Here is a 22,344-nt window from a genome sequence, read left to right as displayed (position 1 = left end):
GCTTTGGGATGGGCATCTCAACCCTCGCTCTCTACCCACGTTTTTCCCCCAAATCCTGGAGAGGGAACCAGAACCAGCGCCCCGCTGCGGGGCGGGCCGGCCAGCGCACCTCCTGGGGGTGAGGCCTGTGGCTTCCCCATCTCGCGGCGACCAATCTCTTTCTAGACGCGCGCCTGCCACCGCTGGGCGACGGCGGAGGTGGGGAACACAGCAGCCTCCCGGCTGGCTCCGGCCTCCCGGGGCTTCTGGGTTTGGAGAGTTTGGGGAGCGGAGACACCCCCCGAGGCTCCTCCGCGTTCGGACCCTATTTGCGAGGGCGGGAGTGGGGTGGGCCGACGGCGAAGCTCCAGAGGTGGGACCCTCTCCCTTCAGCAGTTCCTCCTGACTTCATGATTCTGCCCCTCTTCTCGTTGCAGGTCACACCGACAAATCCGAAGCGGGTTTGCCAGGGGAGTGTACCCGTCTCCCCGGCCTGGGCCACCCGGTCCACAGGGATCCCATTTCCGGCCCTACACTCCGCTGCACGATCTCATCCAGGCGCTGCAGGTGTGCAGCTGCTCTGCAGGCTGCAGGGACGCGCTGAGACGAATCCCCAGACGAGGCAAGGGGCCCCCGCCTGCCCTACTGAGCCTTGCGCGCTGACCCGGCTCTTACAGTTAACTTTTCCGGCCTCGGGTTTAGGACGCGTGCGCGCACGCTCCGCTGCTGTGGGCGGGCATTGGGGCGGGGCGATACCGGTGGCCCACTGTCTGGGGAGGGGCGCGCGCGAGCCCAGGGCCAACGGACGCGCGGGCGGCGCGGGGGCGCTGGGGGCGCTGGGGCCGGAGGGGCGGGACGCGCGCGCTCCCTCGCAGGCGGGGCGGCGGGCCGGCGGGCCGCCTGGAATGGCGCTTCCTCCGCCTTCGCCCCAACTGCTTCTCCTGGCAGCCCTCGCGAGGCTCCTGGGTCCCAGCGAGGTAAGGTGACCCGCTCCTGGGAAGGCCTTGGCCCGGGACCTCAAAGCGCTTTGCCAGAAGTTCGTCCTGGAAGGAGTGGCGCGCCGAGGAGGACGCAGAGTTCTTCCGCTGGCGGGCTGGGCCTGGGGAGAGAGAGGGCAGGGCCTCGCCGTGTCCAGCGCCCCAGCTCTTCGCTTTGGACCCACAGGTGATGGCTGGACCGGCGGAGGAGGCGGGAGCCCATTGTTCCGAGAGCCTGTGGCCTCTGCCCCCGCAGGTAGGAGCCCTGGAGGGCCCAGGGAGAGAGGGATGTGAAAGGCTAGCCCAGTCCCGCTCCGTTCTCGCCGCACCCTCCACAGTCACCATCTGGGGACCTCTGCCGGTTCCTCCGTCCTCAGTAGCCAACTTCTCCATCCCAGCCTGGCGTTTGGGGCCTTCCGTCCCCTCCCCACCACACACACACGGAGTCCCCCAACTGCCCTAAGCTCTGTTCTTTCCCCATGTATAGGTGTCACCTAGAGTGACCTACACACGAGTGAGCCCAGGGCAGGTGAGTACAAGCAGGGGCCCACCACCCTTGGTGTCCACGCCTGGAGACAGGCGCTCCTAGCAGGCTTCCCCGCCTTGTCCGCTGATCGGCCCCATTCCTTACCACTTCCCTCGGGCAGAGGCAGGGTTCTAGTTCTCTGCCCCACCTCCAAGCCCAGGACAGATCAGCACCAGGACAGATGGCTCAAAGACAGTGAGCCATAGGCCTGTCATCTGCAATGCTATGTCAGGATGCTGTTGGGTAGCTGGCTCTGTGGACAAGTGGCTGTGAGTGGAACTCTCTCTGAGAGTAGCTGGAAAAAGCCCAGGCTCCAGCTCCCTGAGGAGACAGCGGGAAGTCTCCTGACTTTGTGGGCCCCAGCTTTCTGTAGGAGAGGGTATTAATTCTATCTATACCTGTGAGCAGCGAGGGAGGGTATGTGCCAGCACCGTGGACGGTACAGAGCTGCATCGTGGAAGGAGTGTGCCTCCAGTTGCCAGGCTCCACACTGCGGGCTCAGCTTCCGTGGCAGCTTCTCCATCTTCATCGCCAGCTCCTCTGATTTTTCCTTTGAAATACTTATTATTATTTGAAATGGAGTCTCACTCTGTCGCCCAGGCTGGAGTGCAGTGGCACTCACTGCAACCTCTGCCTTCAGGTTCAAGCAATTCTCATGCCACAGCCTCCCGAGCAGCTGGGATTACATAGGCATGTGCCACTTAGCTTAGCTAATTTTGTATTTTTAGTAGAGATGAGGTTTCACCATGTTGTCCAGGCTGGTCTTGAGCTCCTGACCTCAAGTGATCTGCCTGCCTCAGCCTCCCAAGTGCTGGGATTACAGGCGTGAGCCACCATGCCTGGCTTGAAATACCTAACTTAAATTGGCTGGGCACAGTGGCTCACACCTGTAATCCCAGCACTTTAGGAGGCTGAGGTGGGCGGATCACCTGAGGTCAGGAGTTCAAGACCAGCTTGGCCAACATGGTGAAACCCTGTCTCTACTAAAAATACAAAAATTAGCCGGGCGTGGTGGCACACCCCTGTAATCCCAGCTACTTGGGAGGCTGAGGCAGGAGAATTGCTTGAGCCCAGGAGGCAGAGGTTGCAGTGAGCCGAGACTGTGCCACTGGACTCCAGCCTGGCCGACAGAGCGAGACTGTCTCAAAAAAAAAAAAAATTCTCTGTAATAGCTCCAGGCCAAGAGTCGTTGCCTCACGCCACCTACCAGATTCCTTTCCTCAAACAGCCCTTTCATGAAGTCATTCCTCTGTTCACAAACTGTCAATGGCTCCTTATTTCCCACCTTATCATGGCCATACTCTCCGGCCTGGCTTTTCAGGCCTTACTTAAGTAAGCTTCGTCTGACGTCTCCACATCCTTGGTTCCTCTCGTTGTGTCGGGCTGTTTGCCACACAAATGAGTGCCAGCCTCGCCCTCACCACATCCCCTTTGCTCCTGTTTATTCTCCTCCACACCTGGCCTATCCTGACTCGGAGAGTGCAGCTCCCTGCCCTCCTGCCATACTCCCCCAGCCATCTTCCCAGCCCCAGCAGGAGTCAGCTCCCCCTGAGACATTGCCCGATGGCATCAGCCTTTATTCCTCCCCTCCTCCTCTGAATCTGTCTCTGATAATTTAACGACTAATCACTAAGTTTTATTAGTTTGCTCTTCTATTTGCATTAGTTGTTTCTCTGAGTTTCTTATACATTCCTTGGAAGCGGAGTCCAGGAGTTCTTTGGCATCTCCCACAGCATCTAGCACAGCACCGAGCAACAAGTCAACTCAATCAAAGAATAATGAATGATTGATGGAGTGTTTCCGTCCTGAGATTGTGCACCTGCTGTCTGCCTGCCCTGTATTTGGATGCTCTTGGGAGATTGTATAGATTAGATTGTTGGTCTTCATTTAGGGGACGCTTAGGGCTTGGATTGTGGACCTGTAGAGCCATCGTTAACACCTGCAGGGAAATATGGCTAGAGTGTGGTCTGAGTCTGGCAGGATTATCCAGGCATGCTGTGAGCTTTGAAGGGTGGCACTTGATGGAGAGGAAGGGTGAAAGGAACACTCAGAGGCAAGAGCGGGTACATGCCAATGCCCTTTGTCCTTTCCTGATCCCTGAAGGTAGAAGAGCCATCCAGCTATCCTGGGAGTACCTTTAAACTGGCCCCCTGGATGGGAGAACTTGAGATTCTCTGGGAGGGCTCTGGGCCTGCTTTGATGTCTCTGTGCCTTTCCTCCAGGCTGAGGATGTCACCTTCCTCTACCACCCCTGTGCCCACCCCTGGCTGAAGCTCCAGCTTGCCCTCCTGGCCTACGCTTGTATGGCTAACCCCTCCCTCACCCCTGACTCCAGCCTCACGCAGGATCGGGTATGTAGCTGATGAAAGGCGCTTGCCTGGCCCTGGCAGAAGGCTATGGCCCCGTGTGCAGGGAAAGGAAAATTCAAGGGTTTCGTCTTGCTTGTCCCCACCTTCCTCGTAGCTCTAACAGTTACCTCCTCTCATAGCCCCTGGTACTGACTGCATGGGGGTTGGCGCTGGAGATGGCCTGGGTAGAGCCAGCCTGGGCTGCCCACTGGCTGATGAGGAGGCGGAGGAGGAAGCAGAGGAAGAAGAAGGCATGGATCTACTGTGAAAGCCTTTCGAGGCCGACTCCCTCCGAGCCAACCCCCGGTAGAGGGAGGCTGTGCCAGAGAGGGTGTGTGCAGGTGAGAGGCGCTGGGCCCAGGCTTGTTGGCCCTCGGGTTCTCTGAGAGGGGCAGCAGGGTGATTGCTGTCTCCTCTCTCCCTAGGCCCTGGCTCTGGCCTTCGCTCTGCGGAGCTGGCGGCCTCCTGGCACAGAGGTGACATCTCAAGGGCCCGGGCAGCCCTCTCCCAGTGGTGCCAAGAGGCGGAGGCTGCGGGCTGCCCTTGGTCCCCAGCCCACTCGCTCAGCCCTGAGGTTTCCCTCTGCTTCCCCAGGGAGCTTGAAGGCCAAGCAGTCCATGGTGGGAATCCCTGGTAGGGAGAGTAATGGCCCATCTGTGCCCACTGTCTCCTTGCTGCCGGGGGCGTCTGGAGGCAATGCCAGCTCCAGGACAGAGGCTCAGGTGCCCAACGGGCAAGGCAGCCCAGGGGGCTGTGTCTGTTCAAGTCAGGCTTCCCCGGCCCCTCGCGCAGCAGCGCCTCCACGGGCAGCCCGGGGCCCCACCCCACGCACTGAAGAGGCCGCCTGGGCTGCCATGGCCCTGACCTTCCTGCTGGTGCTGCTCACCTTGGCCACGCTCTGCACACGGCTGCACAGAAACTTCCGACGCGGGGAGAGCATCTACTGGGGGCCCACAGCGGACAGCCAGGACACAGTGGCTGGTGAGGAGTTCCCTCCCTACCCGAGGCCCCCGCCCCACCTCGCGTCGCCCGCAGCGCCCCATAGCTTCCCTGCCCTCCCGCCCTTGACTGCTCGGCGCCCGGCCCACAGCTGTGCTGAAGCGGAGGCTGCTGCAGCCCTCGCGCCGGGTCAAGCGCTCCCGCCGGAGACCCCTCCTCCCGCCCACGCCGGACAGCGGCCCGGAAGGCGAGAGCTCGGAGTGACGGCCTGGGACCTGCCACTGTGGCGTGCGGCTCCTCCCCGCGCCGCGAGGCCGCGACCTCTGCCACGTGGACCGCGCGCGGGGCGCCCCCTGGTGGCGGTGGCGCGGCACTGGCCGGGCACCGCGGGGGCTTTCCTCCTCGTCGGTTGCTGAGTGGGCGGCCAAGGGGAGAAAAGGAGCTGCTTTTGCCTCCCTTGCCAAAACTCTGTTTCTAATTAAATTATTTTTAGTAGACTTTGGAGTTGAGCTTGTGCATCTGCCGCACAGAGACACTCCCACCCGGACCCTAGTCCTAGGACATGGAGGTGGTGTTTGAGGCAGGGGTTTACTAATCAGATTGGCCACCGCCAGCCCGCCCCCGCTGGCCAACCTGTCCCTGGACATGGGGCTTAGGAGTGTGCTCGTGGGAGGGTGGCGTTATCGTCATACATGTTAGCTTTGTTATTCCCAAACTAACTAACTCTTCCACTAGACAAGACGTTCCCAGCACAGGGGCTTCCCTAGGGCGGAGGTCCTGGGGCACTTGCAGTCACCCTTCATGTCTGCCACCTCCCTCCAGCCCCCATTCTCTAAGCATCAGAAACAGCTCATGGTCACTTCTTTATTTTTGATACAAATGTACATGACACTTCTTGACAGTCAGCCCACCCACCACCACACAGGTAGGACCTGGCCCCCAGGGAAGAAGCGGGATGGGGAGAGAGCTGGTGAGTCCCACCGTCTGCCTCTCCAGCCTTCCCAGGCTGCAGCCAGGTTCCCAGGCCTCCAGAGAGTGGGACCACAGCAGGTGCAGGTAGTGATGGCAGGTGCTGGCCTTGCAGAGGTTACAGGGAGGGGACTCAGCTCCACAGCCACCAGCTGAGTCGGGGACCCCGGGGAGCCAGCCCCAGGCTCAGGTGCTCAGTCCTCCACCCTAGCCAGCACACATTCTCCCTCCACACAGGAGCGGGAGGAGATGCAAGGAAGTGGTTTTTAAGTTCATAGAGAAGGGGCGAGAGTGGGGAGGGATTAGGGAGGCAGCGGGCAGGACCAAAACTGGCTACCCGGACAGTCCCTGGCTCCAGGTGGGGAAGGGAAGCTGACCCCCATGCTGGTCCCACTGCTCTGGTCCCCTCACCCCTCAAAACTCCAGATGGACCAGGCCTCTGGAACGGCACTGCCGCCCACACACTCAACACGCAGGCACGCGGGGGCACTCAGTTACCACAAAGTTAAAATTAAGGGGTGGGGAAGAAGAAAAAAAAAAAAACAACAGACTTTCCAGTGTTTGCTGCTGGGGACCCCAGCACACAGGTTGGGGCCTGTGCCCTAGGCAGGGGCCGTATGGCATTAAAGGGAGAGCAGCAAGGGGCTGGTGGCTACAGGGCAGGGACATCCATAGAGACTATGTACAAAGGAGGGGATGCCCCCGCTCAGCCCCCAATAGGGCTGAACTGGCTCATGGGGGTGGGGTGCATGTACAGAGAGCTGCCCCACTTGGAATGTCCCCACCCGCCCCTTTGCTGAGGGTGCCCTAGAAGGTGAGGGGCTGGGAGTGATGCCTTGCAGGCCCCTGCTCACTAGGAGGGGGGAGATGCTATATACAGAGAGGAGGTGCATGGAATGTGGGGGACAGCAGCTCCTGCCCCCCCACCTCCCCATCCTTAGGGGCTCGACAGGGGTGGGCACCAGGGCACCTGGCTGCCAGGGAGAGTGGCAGCACTAAGGGCACTTGTGCCAGTGGCTCTGTTGGGGTGGGGATTAATGTCTGGAGTGGCCCAGCTCCTATGGCCAGTGAGGTCCTAGGGTGCAGGTGAGGGTGTGGGGAGAGAGGTCACTGCTTCTTCTCTCGGGTGGTGATGGTGACCAGCTGCTTGGCAGCCTTGGCGATGTCATAGGCGCACTGGATCACCTGCTGAGTCAGCAGCTGGAAGTCCACTGGGGCGCCGGGCTCTGGGGGCACTGTCTTCCGGCACTCACTCTGCAGCCGGTAGGCGCTGGCGTTGAGCAGCCGCAGTGAGCTCCGCACTGGTTCCAGGGCTGGCCTCTGGAGGGGGCAGGAGTGAGGCTGGACCTTGTACTTTAAGCCGCCAGCTGTGATCAGGGCCCAGTTTGTCTGTGTCTCCACCCGGGGAGCGATCAGATGGGATTCTCCATGCCTGCCCCAGCTCGAGGCCCTCCCACTCCTGGTCCTCTCTTTGGTCCCTGTACCTTTGGGAAGAGGGAGGCCATCTCGGTCACAGCCAAATGGATCTTCTCTGAGCAGGGCACGAAGCTGTGGGGAGAAGGGAGGGTATAAATCAGGGGGCTCTCAAGGGAGGTTCCCAGGGACAGCAGAACCTAGGGCCCCTCATGCCCTCTGCAACATCCTAGAAGCCAACAGGAACCGCATCCCCCACCCCCCACCTCCCCCTCCACTCAGTACCTGTCATGCTTGAACTCCTGGGCTGCCCGCAACAGTTCCTGAATGTTCTTGGTGACCTGCTCTGTCTTCAAGATGACATCCTCTGTGCTGGGAAGCCCAGGATCTAGGTCTCCATCCAGGCTTTCCAGCTCTGGGTGGAAGTCTTCCTCTTTGCCCAGCTCTAGAAACCTCTTCCCTTCCAGCCTGAGGCCCAGGTCCAGAAAATAGAGACAAAGATATATATAAAGACACGTTCCAGCCTCGGAGCCGCCCGCCTCGGTCCTCACACACTGGGGGCTCTCTCAACCTCCCCGCCTTGGCATGTGAGCAGGCTGGACTAGAGACCCAGGGAGCCTCACCCCAGCAGTGGGTCCCCACTTTGCGTGTTCTCATAGTCACTGTCGGCTCCGCTGCCGTGGCGGGAAAGCTTGCTCTGGAGGGCGGAGGGAAGGGGCTGTGAGCGCCATGTTCCTGGACCCCCACAGCCCCCAGCCCACACGGCCCCCAGCCACCCTGTGGGCACTGGGCATAGAAACATTACCGTGTGGCGGCTTCCTTCCTGGGAGCAGGACAGCAGTGGGGAGGAGGGAGTGAAGGGCACAGCTGAGGCAGACACCCCTTTCCGGATCTGAAACCCAGGGCAGCGCTGGATGGAGTCAGTGTGCCCCATTGCCCCCTGCTCACCAGCAGTGCGGCAGGGACCAGGTCAGTCTAATCATCTTAAGCCCCGCATTCAGCACAGAGCCCAGAACCCCCTGGGGCTCAGAACCTACTGGCTAAGATGGACACGCCTTCCCCAGGCTTACCCGATAAAGGCCAGTAGGGACGTGCACTGAATAGATGGCGTCGTCCTCTAGCTCCTGGGGATATTAGCACAGTGAGCGTCATGGTGGACCCTGCGGCAGCCCCACCCATTTCCCCACACCTTGAGACCCACAGGTGACTCACAGTGCTGTGGAAAGGCTGCAGCCGAGTAGTGAGCTCGTCCCCAGGGGGGCCTCCGAAGGGCTTCAGGGCAGAGCCAGGTTCATACATGGAGAAGGCCTGGCGGTCCCTGCGGTGTGTGCTCCCGCCTGGAGCCATGGGTGTGTGTTCCGCCCGTTCACTGGGGAGTGGAGGTGTGGGCACCGGCCCTGTTGGCTGCCGGAGCTGCAGGTTCTCCGCCTGCAGCTTGTGGATCTATGGGTGCAAAGCGCTGTCAACCCCCTGGAGTCCTGGGGCTCCCCCTCCCACCGAGGCTGCACCCTCACCTCTCGCTGCAGCCTCCGGAGCTCGTCGCTCAGGCTACTGTTGACCTTCATGAGCTGCTGCACTTTTGCCTCCGATGTAGCCAGGGCCTTCTTCAGCTCCAGGTACTCCTGCAGCGTCACAGCCCCATCAGACAAGTCCGAGGAGTCCATGCTCTGCAGAGAGAGACCTAAGCCGGTCAGCATCTGGGGGCAGAGAGGCCAACACTCGCAGGGGGCAGTTATTGAGGCTAGGAGCAGCCCGTCTGTCCCTCAGGCCCCTGGGCTACAAGAGGACAGAGCTGGGCCTCGGTGAAGGCCTGGGTCGGGGCACAGGGGAGTGGGAAGGAGGGTGGGACTCGGACCCGGGCGCGGTTGCTCCGAGTGGCGCCGGTACTGCGCAGGGGCTCCTGGTCTGTGTCCTCGTCAGAGGCCACGCTGTCGTAGTCGTGCTGGTCGTCGAGGTCACTCTGGCTCCGCAGAGACAGCTCGAGGTTGTCTGAGGACACAGGGGTGTCACTCAGGTCACACTCCACCACACAACCCATCTCTCAGGCCACCACTGGCAGGGAAAGCCATGCAGGAAAGACCCCTGGAGCCCCGCCCACTTCCCACACCCTCCCAAACAACCCTCCCACCTGTGGGGCTGCTCAGGCTCTTCCCCTGCTGTCTCCGCTTGGCCTCACTGAGAATGTCGATGATCAAGGTGGCAAACTCTCGGGCATTAAAGCGGGCCAGCTTTTGTCGCCCCTGCAAGGCAGAAAGGGCCAGGCTGGCTCCAGGGGACCCCTTATGACTGACACAGGGCAGCGGGGACCAAGCAGCAAGGCATGGCCCTGCCATCTAATTTAACCCCAGCTAAAGCATCCCAGCCTAGCTTCACCTGGCCAGTCAGCAGCCGAGGCCACCCGGGGCAGGATATGATAGAGTAGGGTGCCTGAGCAGAGGCCAGAACACCCACCGGAGCTGCTCACCAAGTGCTCAAAACAACAGCCTCCTGACCCTTCCCAAATCCCAGTGCCAGCTGTGCTCTGAGGGAGGCCCTGGCAAATGCTGGAAAGCCGGCTCAGGCCCCAGCCCACTGCCGGATGAGGAGGGACCACAGGGATGAAGGAGACCACCCCAGGCCCCCAACCCAGCCCCCTCACCTGATTCCGCGTGGCTGAGTATTCCGGGTTAACAGGCAGGAAGGGCACGGCACTGCGCTCTGTCACCAGAGTGCTGTGGTTTTGGGTAGCCAGCCACACTGTAGGGGAGGGACAGGAGCAGATCAGCCACGGTGGCCAGGCCCCCAAGGTGGGGGTGGGGAAGCACTGAGCCCAGCCTTCCTAGCTGCCCCCATGCCCACTGAGCACTGGTGTTCAGAACAGAGGTGGTCTTTGGACACGCAGAGCTAGGCCGGGCCAGGGCAAGGCTGGGCGCGGCTGGCTGGGGACAGACAAATGGAACAAGGCCAGTCCCACTCATCCAGACCCAGAGTTTGGGCTGGAATCCGGCTGTGGCCAGGAAGGAGTGATGCAGGGGGGCGGAGTGGTACCAGAGAGACAGCCAAAGTGGGAGGCTGCCATAGCGAGAGGAGCCCCAGGCAGGTGGCGGGAGGAGCATGCTAGCCGCCTCCCCCTCAGCACTCTACCCAGCCTGGGACGCTGCCCAGGCAGGCTCACAGCCAGCAGGGGCTCATCTGCAGGCCTCTGAGCAGCCCCAACCCCAGGCACCCCTTCTTAGCCCAGTAAAGGACCAGAGACCCATGCCTGGGCCGCTCGGGTCCTCCACACCAGACACTCCTGCTCCCTGACTCACCTGCATCATTTTCTCTTCGATCCACCTCATCATACACGTCCATGGCGAGTTCCTCAAAAAGCCGGTTGCTGAGCTGGAGGAAGAGAGGGGCCCAGATTTCGTCAGATGCATCGGCTCCCAGTGCCAAGGCCAGCTCCCCAGCATGTTGTGAGCCTTGGGGAACTGGTGGCCTTCCTTGTGCTGCCCAGCCCCTACAGTCTCAGAATGGGCAAGTGGGAAGGGATCATGTTCCAAACTCCAAGGTGGGAGAGAAGAGACCAGTCCCTCCCCTTGTAGGGAGGTCAGGGAAAGGGGACTGCTGAGGCCAGTGAGGGGGCAGGTCAAAGACTTGGGAAAGGTCATCGAGTCAGAGGCAGGGGAAGCAAGAGCAGAGGGTGGGGGATCAGAGAGGGGCCAGCTTCAAGTGTCAGGGCACTGTTGGAGCAGACTTACCGCCTGCAGCTTCTTCTTAGCAGCTTTGGCCAATTCGGATAAGTCCAGGCTGAGGGCAGAGGGAGATGGGAATTGGGAGGAGAGGAGAGACCTGAGAGGTGGCCAGGCCCATGCCAGCAACCTCCCCAACATGCAGGGATCCCAGGGAGATGGTACCCCAGATGCTGCATACCAAATGCCTCCCCGTCCTACCCCACCTTCAGGCCTGCTGCCCCCGGCAGGCACCATATACCTCTGAGACATGCACTTTTGCCGAGATCTAAGTCCAGAGGAAGGCAGCAGAGGGAAGAACAGGACAGAGGCAGCAGTTACCCAGGAGCAGGGCAGCACACGCCTTTTCACGTCAGGCCCAGACCCATCTCCACGCACACCCGGCCCAGAAGGGACAAAGCTGAACTCGTCTCACCGCATCCCCCACCCCTCCTCCTCTGGCTTGCTCTTCCTCTCAGTGACCTGTTCGTCCAGCACCAGTGTCAGCCACCTGGCAGTCACCTGAAGCCTCCCTCACCCTCCAGTCCTAGTGAAGCTCCCCAGGTTCCTCAATCACTTGTTGCCTGGGCTTTGTAACAGTTTCTTAATCTCCCTCCTTCTAGTCGTGTCCCTACAATCCTGTTCCACCCAGCAGCCAGGGCGATTTTTTGGATACACCTGGCTGCACTACCCCTTGCCTTAAAGCACTGCAGTGATAACAGGTGCACATGGCACACTCCAACCATACTTCATCAGAATACCCTAGGGCCGGGCGCAGTGGCTCACACCTGTAATCCTAGCACTTTGGGAGGCCAAGGTGGGAGGTTCGCTTGAGGCCAGGAGGTGGAGACCAGCCTGGGCAACACAGAGATACAAAAGCAATTCAAAAATTAGCTGAGCATAGTGGCATGTGCCTGTAGTCCCAGCTACTCAAGAGGCTACGGTAGGAGGATCGTTTGAGGCTGCGGTAAGCTATAATCAAGCCACCGCACTCCAACCTGGGCAACAGAGCGAGACCCCAACTCTTAAAAAAAAAAAAAAAAGCTAAACATTTTGCATACATTATCTTATCTAGTCCTCTCCTCCCTGAAAAATAGATGCTGTAATCTCCATTTCCAGGAGAGGTAACCAAGGCTCAGAGAGGTCAGGCAGCCTGCGAGTCACACAGCCAGTAAGCAGCAGAGCTGACTTCACACTTCTGCGCCTGGAACTCTCTGCTCTCGGGATGGTCACTGCTCCTGCTGATGCTCTCGGGCTGCTCATTCTCCTGCTCGTCTCTATCCCAGTCTTGCTCGTAAGGTTCCCTGCTTCCCATGCTGTGCTCCAGCCCGGGGGCTGCCTCCATTCCCGTGCAGCATTTCTACCCTCCATGCCTCTGCCTCTCTTGCTGCACTCCCCCATGGAGACTAGAATCACCTGCCTAGCCTGCCTCCCCAGCTAGACTGTGAGCTCCTTAAGGGCAGGGATTGTGTCTCAGGTGCCTCTGTGCGCCCAGTGCCAAGAGCAGTAGCTGGCTGCGGGAAGGTGCTCAGTTAATGTGCTGTTGAATGGAGCCCATATGTGGGTGTATTTACCATACACACACACGCATGCACACACAGCCCAGGTAGAATCAGACCATAGAAGTAGGAGCCTTGGGGTCTCGAAGAGGTCTAGGTTTAGGATCTGAGTCGCCCAGGCCTGGCTATGCCCATCTGCCCACACAGGCCCTTGGGGAGGAGAGCACCTCCTCTCTCCAGATCCAGGCCAGCAGGCACAGTCTGGCATGAGGACGTGGCCATCAGAGGTGGCCACCAGGTGGCACCAGCATCCATCTTACGTGCTGGGTGAGTGGCAGGGGGTGTCCCACACTGCCTGGGCACTTGGGGCCTCTCAAACGAAGCAGAAACACCACATTCAACCAGCCTCAGGGCACCTGCCTAATTTCTGAGCATGCTAGAGGCCTAGCCAGCAGTCACAAAGTTAGTCACATCCCTGAAGCCCACCCATCTTTTCCGTGAAGAGCAGAGGCTTCTCTAAAGACAGTGGGGTCAGTGCCACTGGGACAGAACCCAGTGGCCCACCCTCCCAGCAGGAGGGAGCTTCTTTTTTTTTTTTTTTTTGAGACGTAGTTTTGCTTTTGTTGCCCAGGCTGGAGTGCAATGGCGTGATCTCGGCTCACCGCAACCTCTGCCTCCTGTGTTCAAGTGATTCTCCTGTCTCAGCCTCCTGAGTAGCTGAGATTACAGGCATGCGCCACCACGCCTGGCTAATTTTGTATTTTTAGTAGAGACGGGGTTTCTCCATGTTGGCCAGCCTAGTCTCGAACTCCCGACCTCAGGTGATCCGCCCACCTCGGCCTTCCAAAGTGCTGGGATTACAGGCGTGAGCCACCGCGCCCAGCCCACAGGTAGCTTCTTACACCCAAGCCCTCCATGTACTTGACAGTCACGGGGCTCAGGCTGTGCTGGCCACATACGGAGCTGACATTTTTTACCTGCCTTGGGGCCCAGCATTAGGGACTGAGGACTAAGCTGTGCCTCTAGTCTCTGGGGGGTAGGGAGCAGCGTCCTAGGCCCCTGAAACCTGGGCTGGGAGCTCTGGGGGTCAGCCGCCCACATGGCATCCAACAGCCTCTGGAAAGGGGCATCAGGTGGGCACTCACCTGTCAGCCATCTGTGGGATGATGTAATGCCCATTCTTGTGATCTGAACAAAAATAAAAATGCCAAGTCACTCACTAGTGCTGGGTGGCCTCAGCAGCTGGGAGCCCACCTCACTGCCATGAGCAGGGCTGGCACCCAGAAGTGTCAGGGGAAAGTGGGGAGGGCGGGCCACTCCCAAGAATGCTGGGAGCTCGCAGGAGGATGCAGGATGCCCACCCCCACTCCCCAGCCCCAGCGATGCTATGGCCCACAGCCTGCAGCAATTTCACAGGAGCCAGTTGCCTAGCAACATTGCTCCCCAGCCGCTCTGTCACCATGGCACCTGCTGCCGGGTGTGTCCAGGTCCCACCTGCCCAGCCCCAGCCAGGCCTGCCCCAGCCAGGCCCCCCCACAAGCTCTGCTCACCTGGCTTGCGTCCACAGAGGTAGAAGGCCAGCCGGTCAGTGAGCTCATATTGGCACTCAACCAGCCTTTCTGCCAGCTCATGGTGCCCCGCCTGCCTGTGGGGAGGGGGTATGGCTCAGACCTGCAGCAGCAGCCCTCAACCACACCCCCACCCACCCACACTTCACCCTTCAGCCGACCCTCACCTGGCATAGTCAATGGGTGTGCGGCCATTAACATCAGGGGAGCCAGGGTCAGCCCCATACACTACAAGCAGCTCGGCCTGCAGTGTCTGCCCTGCCTTGGCAGCCACGTGCAGAGGTGTGGTGCCCTTCTCTGGGTGGAAGAAGTTGGCCTGGGCACCCAGGGATAGCAGGCGCAGACATGTCTCCAGGTTGCCTGTCCGCACGCTAGAGTGCAGTTGCTAAGAGGAGCAGAGTGTGCAGTGAATACGCATGTGCGTGAGGCGCACCTCCCCACCCACAAGCTGCACCCTGGCTGCCCCTGGGACACCTAGCAGCTCCAAGGAGGCCTGCCCAAACCAGGCTATGTCGGGAGGACAGAGGCTTCCCGCTAGGGGTTAATACCAATTAATAAACGCTGCTGTCAGTCACCATCTACCACGTGTGCTGTGTGCCCTGCTTAGATACCATTTATGAAGTAGATGCTGTTATTTCTTTCCCATTTTACAGATGAGGAAACTGAGGCTATGAGAGGCTAAGCAACTACCCCCAAGTTTTCCCAGCTTCTGAGTGGCAGTTGTGGGCTTCTAGCCTTGTGTGTCCACTTGGTTGCTGGGGAGCCTCAGCCACACACTGCCTGACCTAACAATCTGCTCTCTCCATCCTGCCTACTGTTACCTCCTGACCTGGCTGCCTTGGGGCCCAGGGCTCAGTGGGGACAAAGGAGAGGCCTTCAGAGAATCGTGGGTGGGAAGAAGAGGAGGGGGCCACCCATCTGTTGTAGGGCCCCTCAAACCTTGCTGAGGTCTTTGGCGGTGACGCCATCATCATCCCGGCAGGGAAGCTTGTGCACAAACGCCAGCATCTGGTACTTGGCCCTGATGAACTCTGACTTGATGGGGCTGCAAGGGGCACACAGGAGGAATGGGGAGCACGGTGGGAGAGAGTGGTCACCTTGCCACCTCCCGGGGCCCTGTCCCAGACTGCGCAGTCTCTGCCCACCACCCCTCCAGCCCCACTCACTGGACTTTGTCTTGGGGGTTGGCTTTACGCCGGCCGCTCTGCACTTGTGCGGGGTCCAGCAGGGAGTGCTCCCAGATGGAGTTGGCCCCGTTGCTGGCAAGCGTGTGCACCATCTGCAGGGAAGAGATGCCAAGTGAGAGAGTGCCCACTGCGTGCTAAGCACTGGGGGAAACACCTCCTGAGCACCTGCTGTGGCTGGCGTAGCTGGAAACAGTACTAAGGGGGCCTACTGTGTGCCCACACCACCACACCTCCATCTAGTCCAGCTGCCCAAAGACACAGATTCCATGTAGCACTTCAGGTCACATGGTCAGTGTGCCAAGGCTCAGAGAGGTGAAGCAAATCGCCAGGCGCAGTGGCTCACGCCTGTAATCCCAGCACTTTGGGAGGCCGAGGCGGGTGGATCACGAGGTCAGGAGATCGAGACCACGGTGAAACCCCGTCTCTACTAAAAATACAAAAAAAATTAGCTGGGCGCGGTGGCGGGAGCCTGTAGTCCCAGCCATTCGGGAGGCTGAGGCAGGAGAATGGCATGAACCCGGGAGGCGGAGCTTGCAGTGAGCCAAGATAGCGCCACTGCACTCCAGCCTGGGTGACAGAGCAAGACTCCGTCTTAAAAAATAAATAAATAAATAAATAAATAAATAAATAAATAAAAAGAGAGAGGTGAAGCAACTTGCTCAATGCTACGAGACCACGTTGACAAGCGGCAGAGCGGGGGTGTGAGCTACTCTTCTGCATGGAGTAGATGGGAAGAAAGGGTCAGGATTAGGCTCTGCCCCAGGGGGGTGCTGCCCCTTGGAAGCTGCAGATTCCAGATGGGGGTGTATGTGGGCGAGGGGGAAACACCCTCATGCTCAGCATACTCTGCCTGAGGGGAAGGAAGAACCACCCGACCGAGCCCTGTACCTGCAGCAGCGTGGGAGGCCAGGCGCTGTGGCGAAGGTGCTTGACAATGGAGATGTGGCGTCCCAGGCTCCGGTGCACACTGCAGCACTCGTCACACACCAGCACACCCCTGCTGATGGATGCCCAGCCAGGGTCTGCCAGGGTGAGGGCAAGGGTCAGCCGGAGCCAGATGATGGGCCAGACCTCCTGAGCACCTGCTCTAGCCCATGCCAAGCCTAGTACTCTCCACACATTCACTCACTCAGTCCCCAACAGCCTAGGAGCTGGGACCATCACTACGGCCAGGTTACCAGTGAGGGATCTCCCCAAGAGCTCACAGCTGGGGGCTGACAGAGCCATGCCCTTTCCTACATCCTTACCCCTTTGGGACATGCGGTCCCCAGGGCCCATTCAGCAGGCAGTTTCCTGCCCTGCAGCCACTGCTACCAGTCTCTCAGCCTTTTCCCAGGAAACAAGGCGTCTGCCCCAGCTCGTCCCAAAGGGAGGAAGGGAGGAAGGGATCCCCAAGGGGATGCAACCCAGATGCTGCTGCGTGCCAGATGCTATTGAAACATGCCTGACAGATCACACTCATCCACAGGTCCTGCCTCTGGCCTCCTGCCAGCAGGTGAGGTCCTTTCATGCTGGAGCCTCCTGCCATCATCACTGAGGGTGTGAACTGGAGCCCTCTTAAGGAGGACGGACAGAGCAAAGGAGCTGGGCTTGACTGGGCACCCACTAGGTACCAGCTGGGTACATTATGTATGATGCTGCTTGCAGCTGTCAGGCAAGGTAGGACATGCTACCTCTGTGATGAAGAAACAGTGGCTCAGAGAGGTTAAAGGGCTTATTCAAGGTTGCAAGGCTAATGACTAGAATTGCCAGGATGTGGCACTTTGATGCCTGAGACCATGCCATGTCCACACTTGCTGCTGTCCCTCTGCCTCTATAGCCTGCTCTCCACTCTTTTGGGAAAATGAACTTTGGAAAGAAGAAGCAGGGCCAGGACTGGGTGGGAGTTCCGGGGTCCTTCTCAAGGGCAGAGGAGATGCCACCCATCGTAGGCCCCTTGGGAGACAGCTGCATACGACTCAGGCTGCGGAAAGGTCATGGGGGAGAAAGCAGCCATTGTGTGCCGCCTGAGAGTGGGGGCAGGGCGCCTCTCTCCCAGGACACTTTGCTCTGCCCAGCGGCCCCCGCCCTGTCTCAGGAAACTCTGTCCTGGGGCGGGGGTGGGGGACTGGCTCTCTGCCTTGCCCTGTAGCGCTCAGGGTGTTCAGAAGTGTCCCCACCAGGGGAGGGACAGGCTTAGGGGGATAAGAATCTCTCCCAACTAGAAGGCAATTCTCAGGCTTTTCCCCTCTAAGGACTTCCACCAAAGTTCCCAGGAAAATTGAGGAGACTCTGAGTCAGGGGCCCAGCCTGAGCTCTGCCCACAGCAAGTGACCCCCACTGAGGCATGAAAACAGGAAGTAAAGGAGAGAGGCCTGTCTTTGGGTTTAGGCTTTTTAAGGGACCCCCTCCCAATCAGGGCAACAGAGGGATGCCCAAGGTGACCGCCAACACCTTCCTGGGGGGCTCACTCCAGGGCTCAAGAGGAAGGGACCAGCCTTCTTCGCCAAGAGGGGGAGCCCTAGCATGCACTTCTGTGCTGGCTTTACCCAAATAGTGAGTCACCCCAGGTGTGGAGAGCTCCCTCTCCCCACTCCAAATACCACTGGGTCAGGGGGCTGCCAGCCAGCCACCTCCGGCAGCCCAGGCAGGAAGCCGGAAATGATGCAGCCCAAATTCCTCTTGGTGGGGTTTCCTGTAAGTGGGGAGCCGCCCAGGGCAGGATCATAAATGGGCTGACCTGAGGTCTGTGGTCCTACCGGAGAAGCCAGGCGTGGAAGGTTGACTATATATCCACGGCCAATGGCTCCAGAGCCCTAAGCCATGGACAGACCAGATGTGGTGAGTGACCCTGGATATCGCAATAACCAAGACCAGGATGCAGGAATGTGGTCCAAGGGTTTGCCTGGCACTTTCCCCCAGCCTGGGGGAGGGGTTCTCCCTCTCCTCCAGGTGACCTCAGAGGAATGGTAGGCAAAGGACACTGTCCTGGTCTGGGCAGCCGACATTGGTGTCAGCTTATTTCTGGATGACACAGATGGGACGCCCACCCTAACCATTCTGTCTCCTCCCTCTGTGCAAGTGCCCTTGGGTCTACCCAGATTGTAGTTTAAGGTGAAGGGATCCTTGCCTCAAGAGGCTCCTTGGACCAAACCTGGGACGGAAAGGACAGGAACTATAAGGGAACTTGTCAGCCCTGCCCCTGGGCTTCTGGCTCCACTGGCAGGGTATGGGTCTGTATGTGTGGAGAGGTAGCAGGCGTGATCCTGGGATCACGTTAACCAGTGCCAACCCCATGGAGGCCTCTACTACGGTGAATTCCTGCCACCACCTGAAGCCATCAGCGGCCTCCAGGGCCAGTAGGTTTGCACATACAGGCCAGCCTCAGGCCTCCCTCCCCTGAGCTAAGGGCCAGATCCCCACTAGACTAAGGGAAAAGCCCACATCATGAAGGTAGGCGAGAGTAGTCCTTGGGGTAGAGTCAGAATGGTGGTTACTTCTGGGGTGCACGGACTGGGAGGGGGTACTTGAAAGCCCCCTAAGGTGATGGAAACGTTCTATAACATGCTTGTCTAACCTGCAGTCCATATGCGGCCCAGGCAGCTTTGAATGTGGCCCAACACAAATTCATAAACTTTCTTAAAACATTATGAGACTTTTTTGTGATTTTTTAAATTTTTTATTTTTTTTGCTTGTTTTATTTAGCTCATCAGCTATCATTAGTGTTAGCGTATTTTAGGTGTGGCCCAAGAAAATTCTTCTTCCAATGTGGCCCAGGGAAGCGAAAAGATGGGATACCCCTATTCTGTAACATGATCAGAGCGGTAGTTACACGGGTATACACACATGTAAAAGCCCATCAGGATGAACATTCAGGTGCAGGCATTGACACGCACAAGTTCTACCTCCATAAGGGAGGAAAAGGAGCCCAACATTTGTCCCACTCTGCAATCTACACTATGAAGAGACAAATCAGCCTGTAGCTTGTCCCATAACATGTCCCCAGCCTTGCTCACCAGAGATACCTACAGGACAGGCATCTTGAGGCCTTCACTCTCACCCCCAGGGTTGCCAAAGTGGAAAAGGCTGAGATAGAAGCCCATGGGGTGAGGAGAGGCCCTTGACTGAGACCGTGTGGCAATGTGGGCCAAGGCTAAGGAAAGGGGAAGATGCACATTCTCCAGGGCTCCCTGCCCCCTTCCTCTCTTGGACTCCCCAGGCAGGCAGGAACACACACGGTGCCTAACGAGGTGGCACAAGCTGCCAGAGCAGCCATGCCATGTCCAGCTGCCTAGCAACACACTCACACTTGTCCTGTGTGCCCAGGCCCGGGAGCAGAGGGAGGATGGGGCTCTCTGGGGACAGGCTGCATCTCACCTCTGACCTCCATGACCCCCCAAATTAACCAAGCACAAAAAGTCCCTGGCCCCACTCCTGTGGTTGGGACTGCAGGGCTCCTATCGCAATAAAAGAAGCCTGTGACCCTGGGGTGGAGCGATACACCATGGGGCTGGCACTGGATCGGGACTCCGGACTGCTGGGTACCCTCATGCCTCTCTGCCTGAGATGCCACAGGACCCAGACCAAACATGCCACTGCATGCCAGGGCCAGCATCCTAGGGTCCAGGTGTGGGATAGTCCCAAGCAGCCAGCCAGGGTCCTGACAAGCAGCCAAACACTCAGGGAGTGCCTGCCATGTGCTGGACACCTCGCTGGGTGCTAAGTGGGCTGATAAGTAAGACTGTCCACATCCTCCCCACCCCACCATCCTCACCTTCTCACCACCTTCCTGACCTCTATTGTGAATCAGGGGAAAGGAGGCATCTGGGGTACAAATTCCTCTGACGGATGAGGACCTGGGAGTAGGAGCTGGGCAATCCAACACATCTGATGCCCACCATTCCTCCCTGAGCCCACTGGGCATCCAGAGGCTTTGGTCAGACATTCAACGCAACACAGAAACGACAACCGCCTTGCTGGTGCTGCCCTTCACCCCTCCACCCCAGAATCAGACCACAGATTCGGAGATGGCAGCCCCCCCAAAAACCATTTCTACTCCAACTTCTTTGCCTCTGAATTGAGGAAACTGAGGTCCCCACAGTGAGGAAAGTCTTGTTGGGGTTACAGAGTAAGCTGGGAACAAAGGCAACACTAAGCCCCAGACTCATCCGACAGGGCGCCTGCTAAGCCTCTCCTCCACATGCCATGCCATGCTCACCCCAGGGAGGTGCGGAACAGTGGGCAGACATTTATAAGGCAAGGTGCATCCTCAGCCCTGCCATCCCCAGACCTGTCTGCAGCTCACGGAATGGAGTCACAGTTTCTTAGGGGTATGGACCCTCAACCCCAGGGCCCTCTAAACCATGATAAGCTCCTAGGAGACCTTGTTCATAACCACCTATCGAGTATTTCGTGCCCAAGCCCTGCTAGGTCATAGTTCCCAAATACTCTAGCTTGGCACCCCCAGAACCACCAGAGCATCTGTGAGGCTCAACCTGTGGGGTCCTGGGCCTGCTCAAGGGGTGGCTGAAAGTTATGGGCCCACAAACCAGCACCCCATACTATCACTCTTAATCATGCCCACAGCCCCGCTAGGGTTCACAGACCTCCGAAGCCTGCCCAGGGGCCTACCAGGGAGATAGCTCCTTTTCTAAAGAAAGAATGGATGTGGGCTAGAGCTTCCTTCCCAGGCCAGCTGCAGAGCCCCGCCACTGGCTGTCCTCCCTCATCAGAAGGGAGCAGGCTCTTGGATCATTACCCCTGACTTCCTCAGCAGGCCTGGGGGGTTGCACTCCAGCCCAGTCCTAACTCTGTTAGGAAAAAGAAGGGAACCACCATGTAAATACAGCCAGGAGGCAGGCCAGGAAGCCAGCAGGATACGGGGAATCTCGGCAGGGCCTCCCACCCGTTTCTGGCCAGACTGGGCTAGGGGACAGGGAGGGGCCCGGGCCCAGGATAGCTTGATGCCAAGCTCACTTTCCCAAGCAGGCCTTACCGGTGAACAGGAACAGCAGGGTCCAGCCGAGCTGTTCCCAGTCACCACCAGCAGGCCTGGGGATGCCTCCCGAGAAGCCACCCGGGTCTAGACTGGCCCTGAACGCCAGGCCCCGCAAGGAGCGCTAGCCTTAGGAACCCGAGGCAAGGAGTCCTGGGAGTAGCCACCGCTCATCTGCTCCTGAGGAGACGGTATCCAGGCCCCACTGGCGCATCTGCCCGGCCCTCTGCTCCTTGCCCTCCACCACCCCGGCAGGCGTGCCGACCACGCAAGCAGCAGGTGCAAGACGCGGGGGTGGCACTGAGATGACACAAAACCACACTCGCCCCCACCTCCCAAGCCCTGACGGCCTCCGCCACGGCCCTCCTGCCACCCTAGGCTGGCGCTTCCGTCGGATAGAGAGATGGAGGTGGAGGGGCAGCAAGCTGCCCGCCTCCCTCAGACCGAGGGGCGGGAGGCGGCGCCGGGAACGTCCTTCCTTGCTAGTCCACGGCCTCCAGGGAGCATGGGCACCCCAGGCCGGCCCTCCCGCCAAGGGCGCAGCTCCGCAGCGGCCGGGGCGGGGGCCGAGCCTGGAGGCCGCAGCCCCCCGCCCCGCCCAGCCCTCCGGCCCCGCACAGCGCTCTCGCCAGGCCCCGGCGCCCGCCCGGCGGCGGCCTGGCTGTGCGGTCCCGCCCCCGGCCCCGCCGCGCTTACCCGGGGCGCTGCAGTCCGCACACACCTCCGCTCGCGGCCCCTTTCGGGACATCCTCAGCGGCGACGCGGCCGCAGCCCTCTGGGCCAGCGTGGGGGGCGCGGGCGGCGGGCCCGGGCGGCGGCGGCGGCCCCTGCTGCCCGGCCCGGCTCCAGCGAGGCCCCGGCGAGGCTCCGCGCGCCCGGCCAACCGTCCGCCCCGGGGCTGGCCCGGAACCCGCCGTGCCCGCCTGCCCGATCGCCCTCGGGCGCCCTCCGCCCCGCGCCGCCCCGCGCCGCCCCGCCGCCGCTCGCGGCTCCTCTCTCCGCCCCCTGCGCGGCTCCCAGCCGCTTCTGCAGGAAGCGGCGCAGGCCCTGCCCACAGGGGGAGGGGCCGCACCCCCGCCCCGCCGCGCGCTGCCGGCCGCGCCCCCTAGAGAAAGGAAGCCCGGGCGCGGGCGGGAGGGGGCGGGGGCGCTTAAAGGGGCCGCGGCAGATGCCCGGCCCCGGAGGGCAGCGTGGCCTGCGGCCCTGGCCTCTGCTGCAGTGCTCGCCTGGCCCGGAGGCAATGTGAGTCACCCTCACAGCCCCCTCCCCTTCA

The 22,344-nt window shown here is 60.0% G+C and overlaps 2 protein-coding genes across 7 annotated transcripts; one reads left to right on the top strand and one right to left on the bottom strand.

The window, feature by feature from the left end:
- Nucleotides 1-27: 27 nt before the first annotated feature.
- Nucleotides 28-5,266, top strand: TP53I13 (tumor protein p53 inducible protein 13). Of its 5 annotated transcripts, none has more exons than XM_030800350.1 (7): nt 28-118; nt 417-956; nt 1,144-1,212; nt 1,444-1,485; nt 3,705-3,833; nt 3,971-4,171; nt 4,256-5,266. In XM_030800350.1, the coding sequence occupies exons 2-7, from the start codon at nt 885-887 to the stop codon at nt 5,183-5,185; spliced, it is 1,443 nt and encodes a 480-aa protein (XP_030656210.1). In that variant the 5' UTR covers nt 28-118; nt 417-884; the 3' UTR covers nt 5,186-5,266. The 5 variants fall into 5 exon arrangements, with proteins under 5 accessions (XP_030656210.1, XP_030656208.1, XP_030656207.1 ...); XM_030800347.1 differs by lacking the exon at nt 28-118 and having other exon boundaries at nt 252-956; nt 4,256-4,811; nt 4,921-5,266; XM_030800348.1 differs by lacking the exon at nt 28-118 and having other exon boundaries at nt 230-956.
- A 353-nt stretch (nt 5,267-5,619) lies between these two features.
- On the bottom strand, nt 5,620-22,093 carry GIT1 (GIT ArfGAP 1). Of its 2 annotated transcripts, XM_003277071.3 has the most exons (21): nt 21,768-22,093; nt 15,986-16,119; nt 15,077-15,189; nt 14,850-14,955; nt 14,078-14,295; nt 13,893-13,987; nt 13,488-13,530; nt 11,106-11,132; nt 10,874-10,922; nt 10,442-10,514; nt 9,790-9,887; nt 9,280-9,391; nt 9,007-9,140; nt 8,666-8,818; nt 8,364-8,594; nt 8,222-8,275; nt 7,957-8,043; nt 7,775-7,848; nt 7,437-7,619; nt 7,223-7,286; nt 5,620-7,058 (listed from the first exon to the last, which is right to left on the bottom strand). In XM_003277071.3, the coding sequence occupies exons 1-21, from the start codon at nt 21,817-21,819 to the stop codon at nt 6,846-6,848; spliced, it is 2,313 nt and encodes a 770-aa protein (XP_003277119.2). In that variant the 5' UTR covers nt 21,820-22,093; the 3' UTR covers nt 5,620-6,845. The 2 variants fall into 2 exon arrangements, with proteins under 2 accessions (XP_003277119.2, XP_003277118.2); XM_003277070.3 differs by lacking the exon at nt 11,106-11,132.
- Between the last annotated feature and the right edge of the window lie 251 nt (nt 22,094-22,344).

This window comes from Nomascus leucogenys, chromosome 19 (assembly GCF_006542625.1).
Source record: "Nomascus leucogenys isolate Asia chromosome 19, Asia_NLE_v1, whole genome shotgun sequence".
NCBI lineage: Eukaryota > Metazoa > Chordata > Mammalia > Primates > Hylobatidae > Nomascus > Nomascus leucogenys.
The sequence above is the reverse complement of the archived record's forward strand: the minus strand, read 5'-3'. Positions and strand labels throughout refer to the sequence as shown.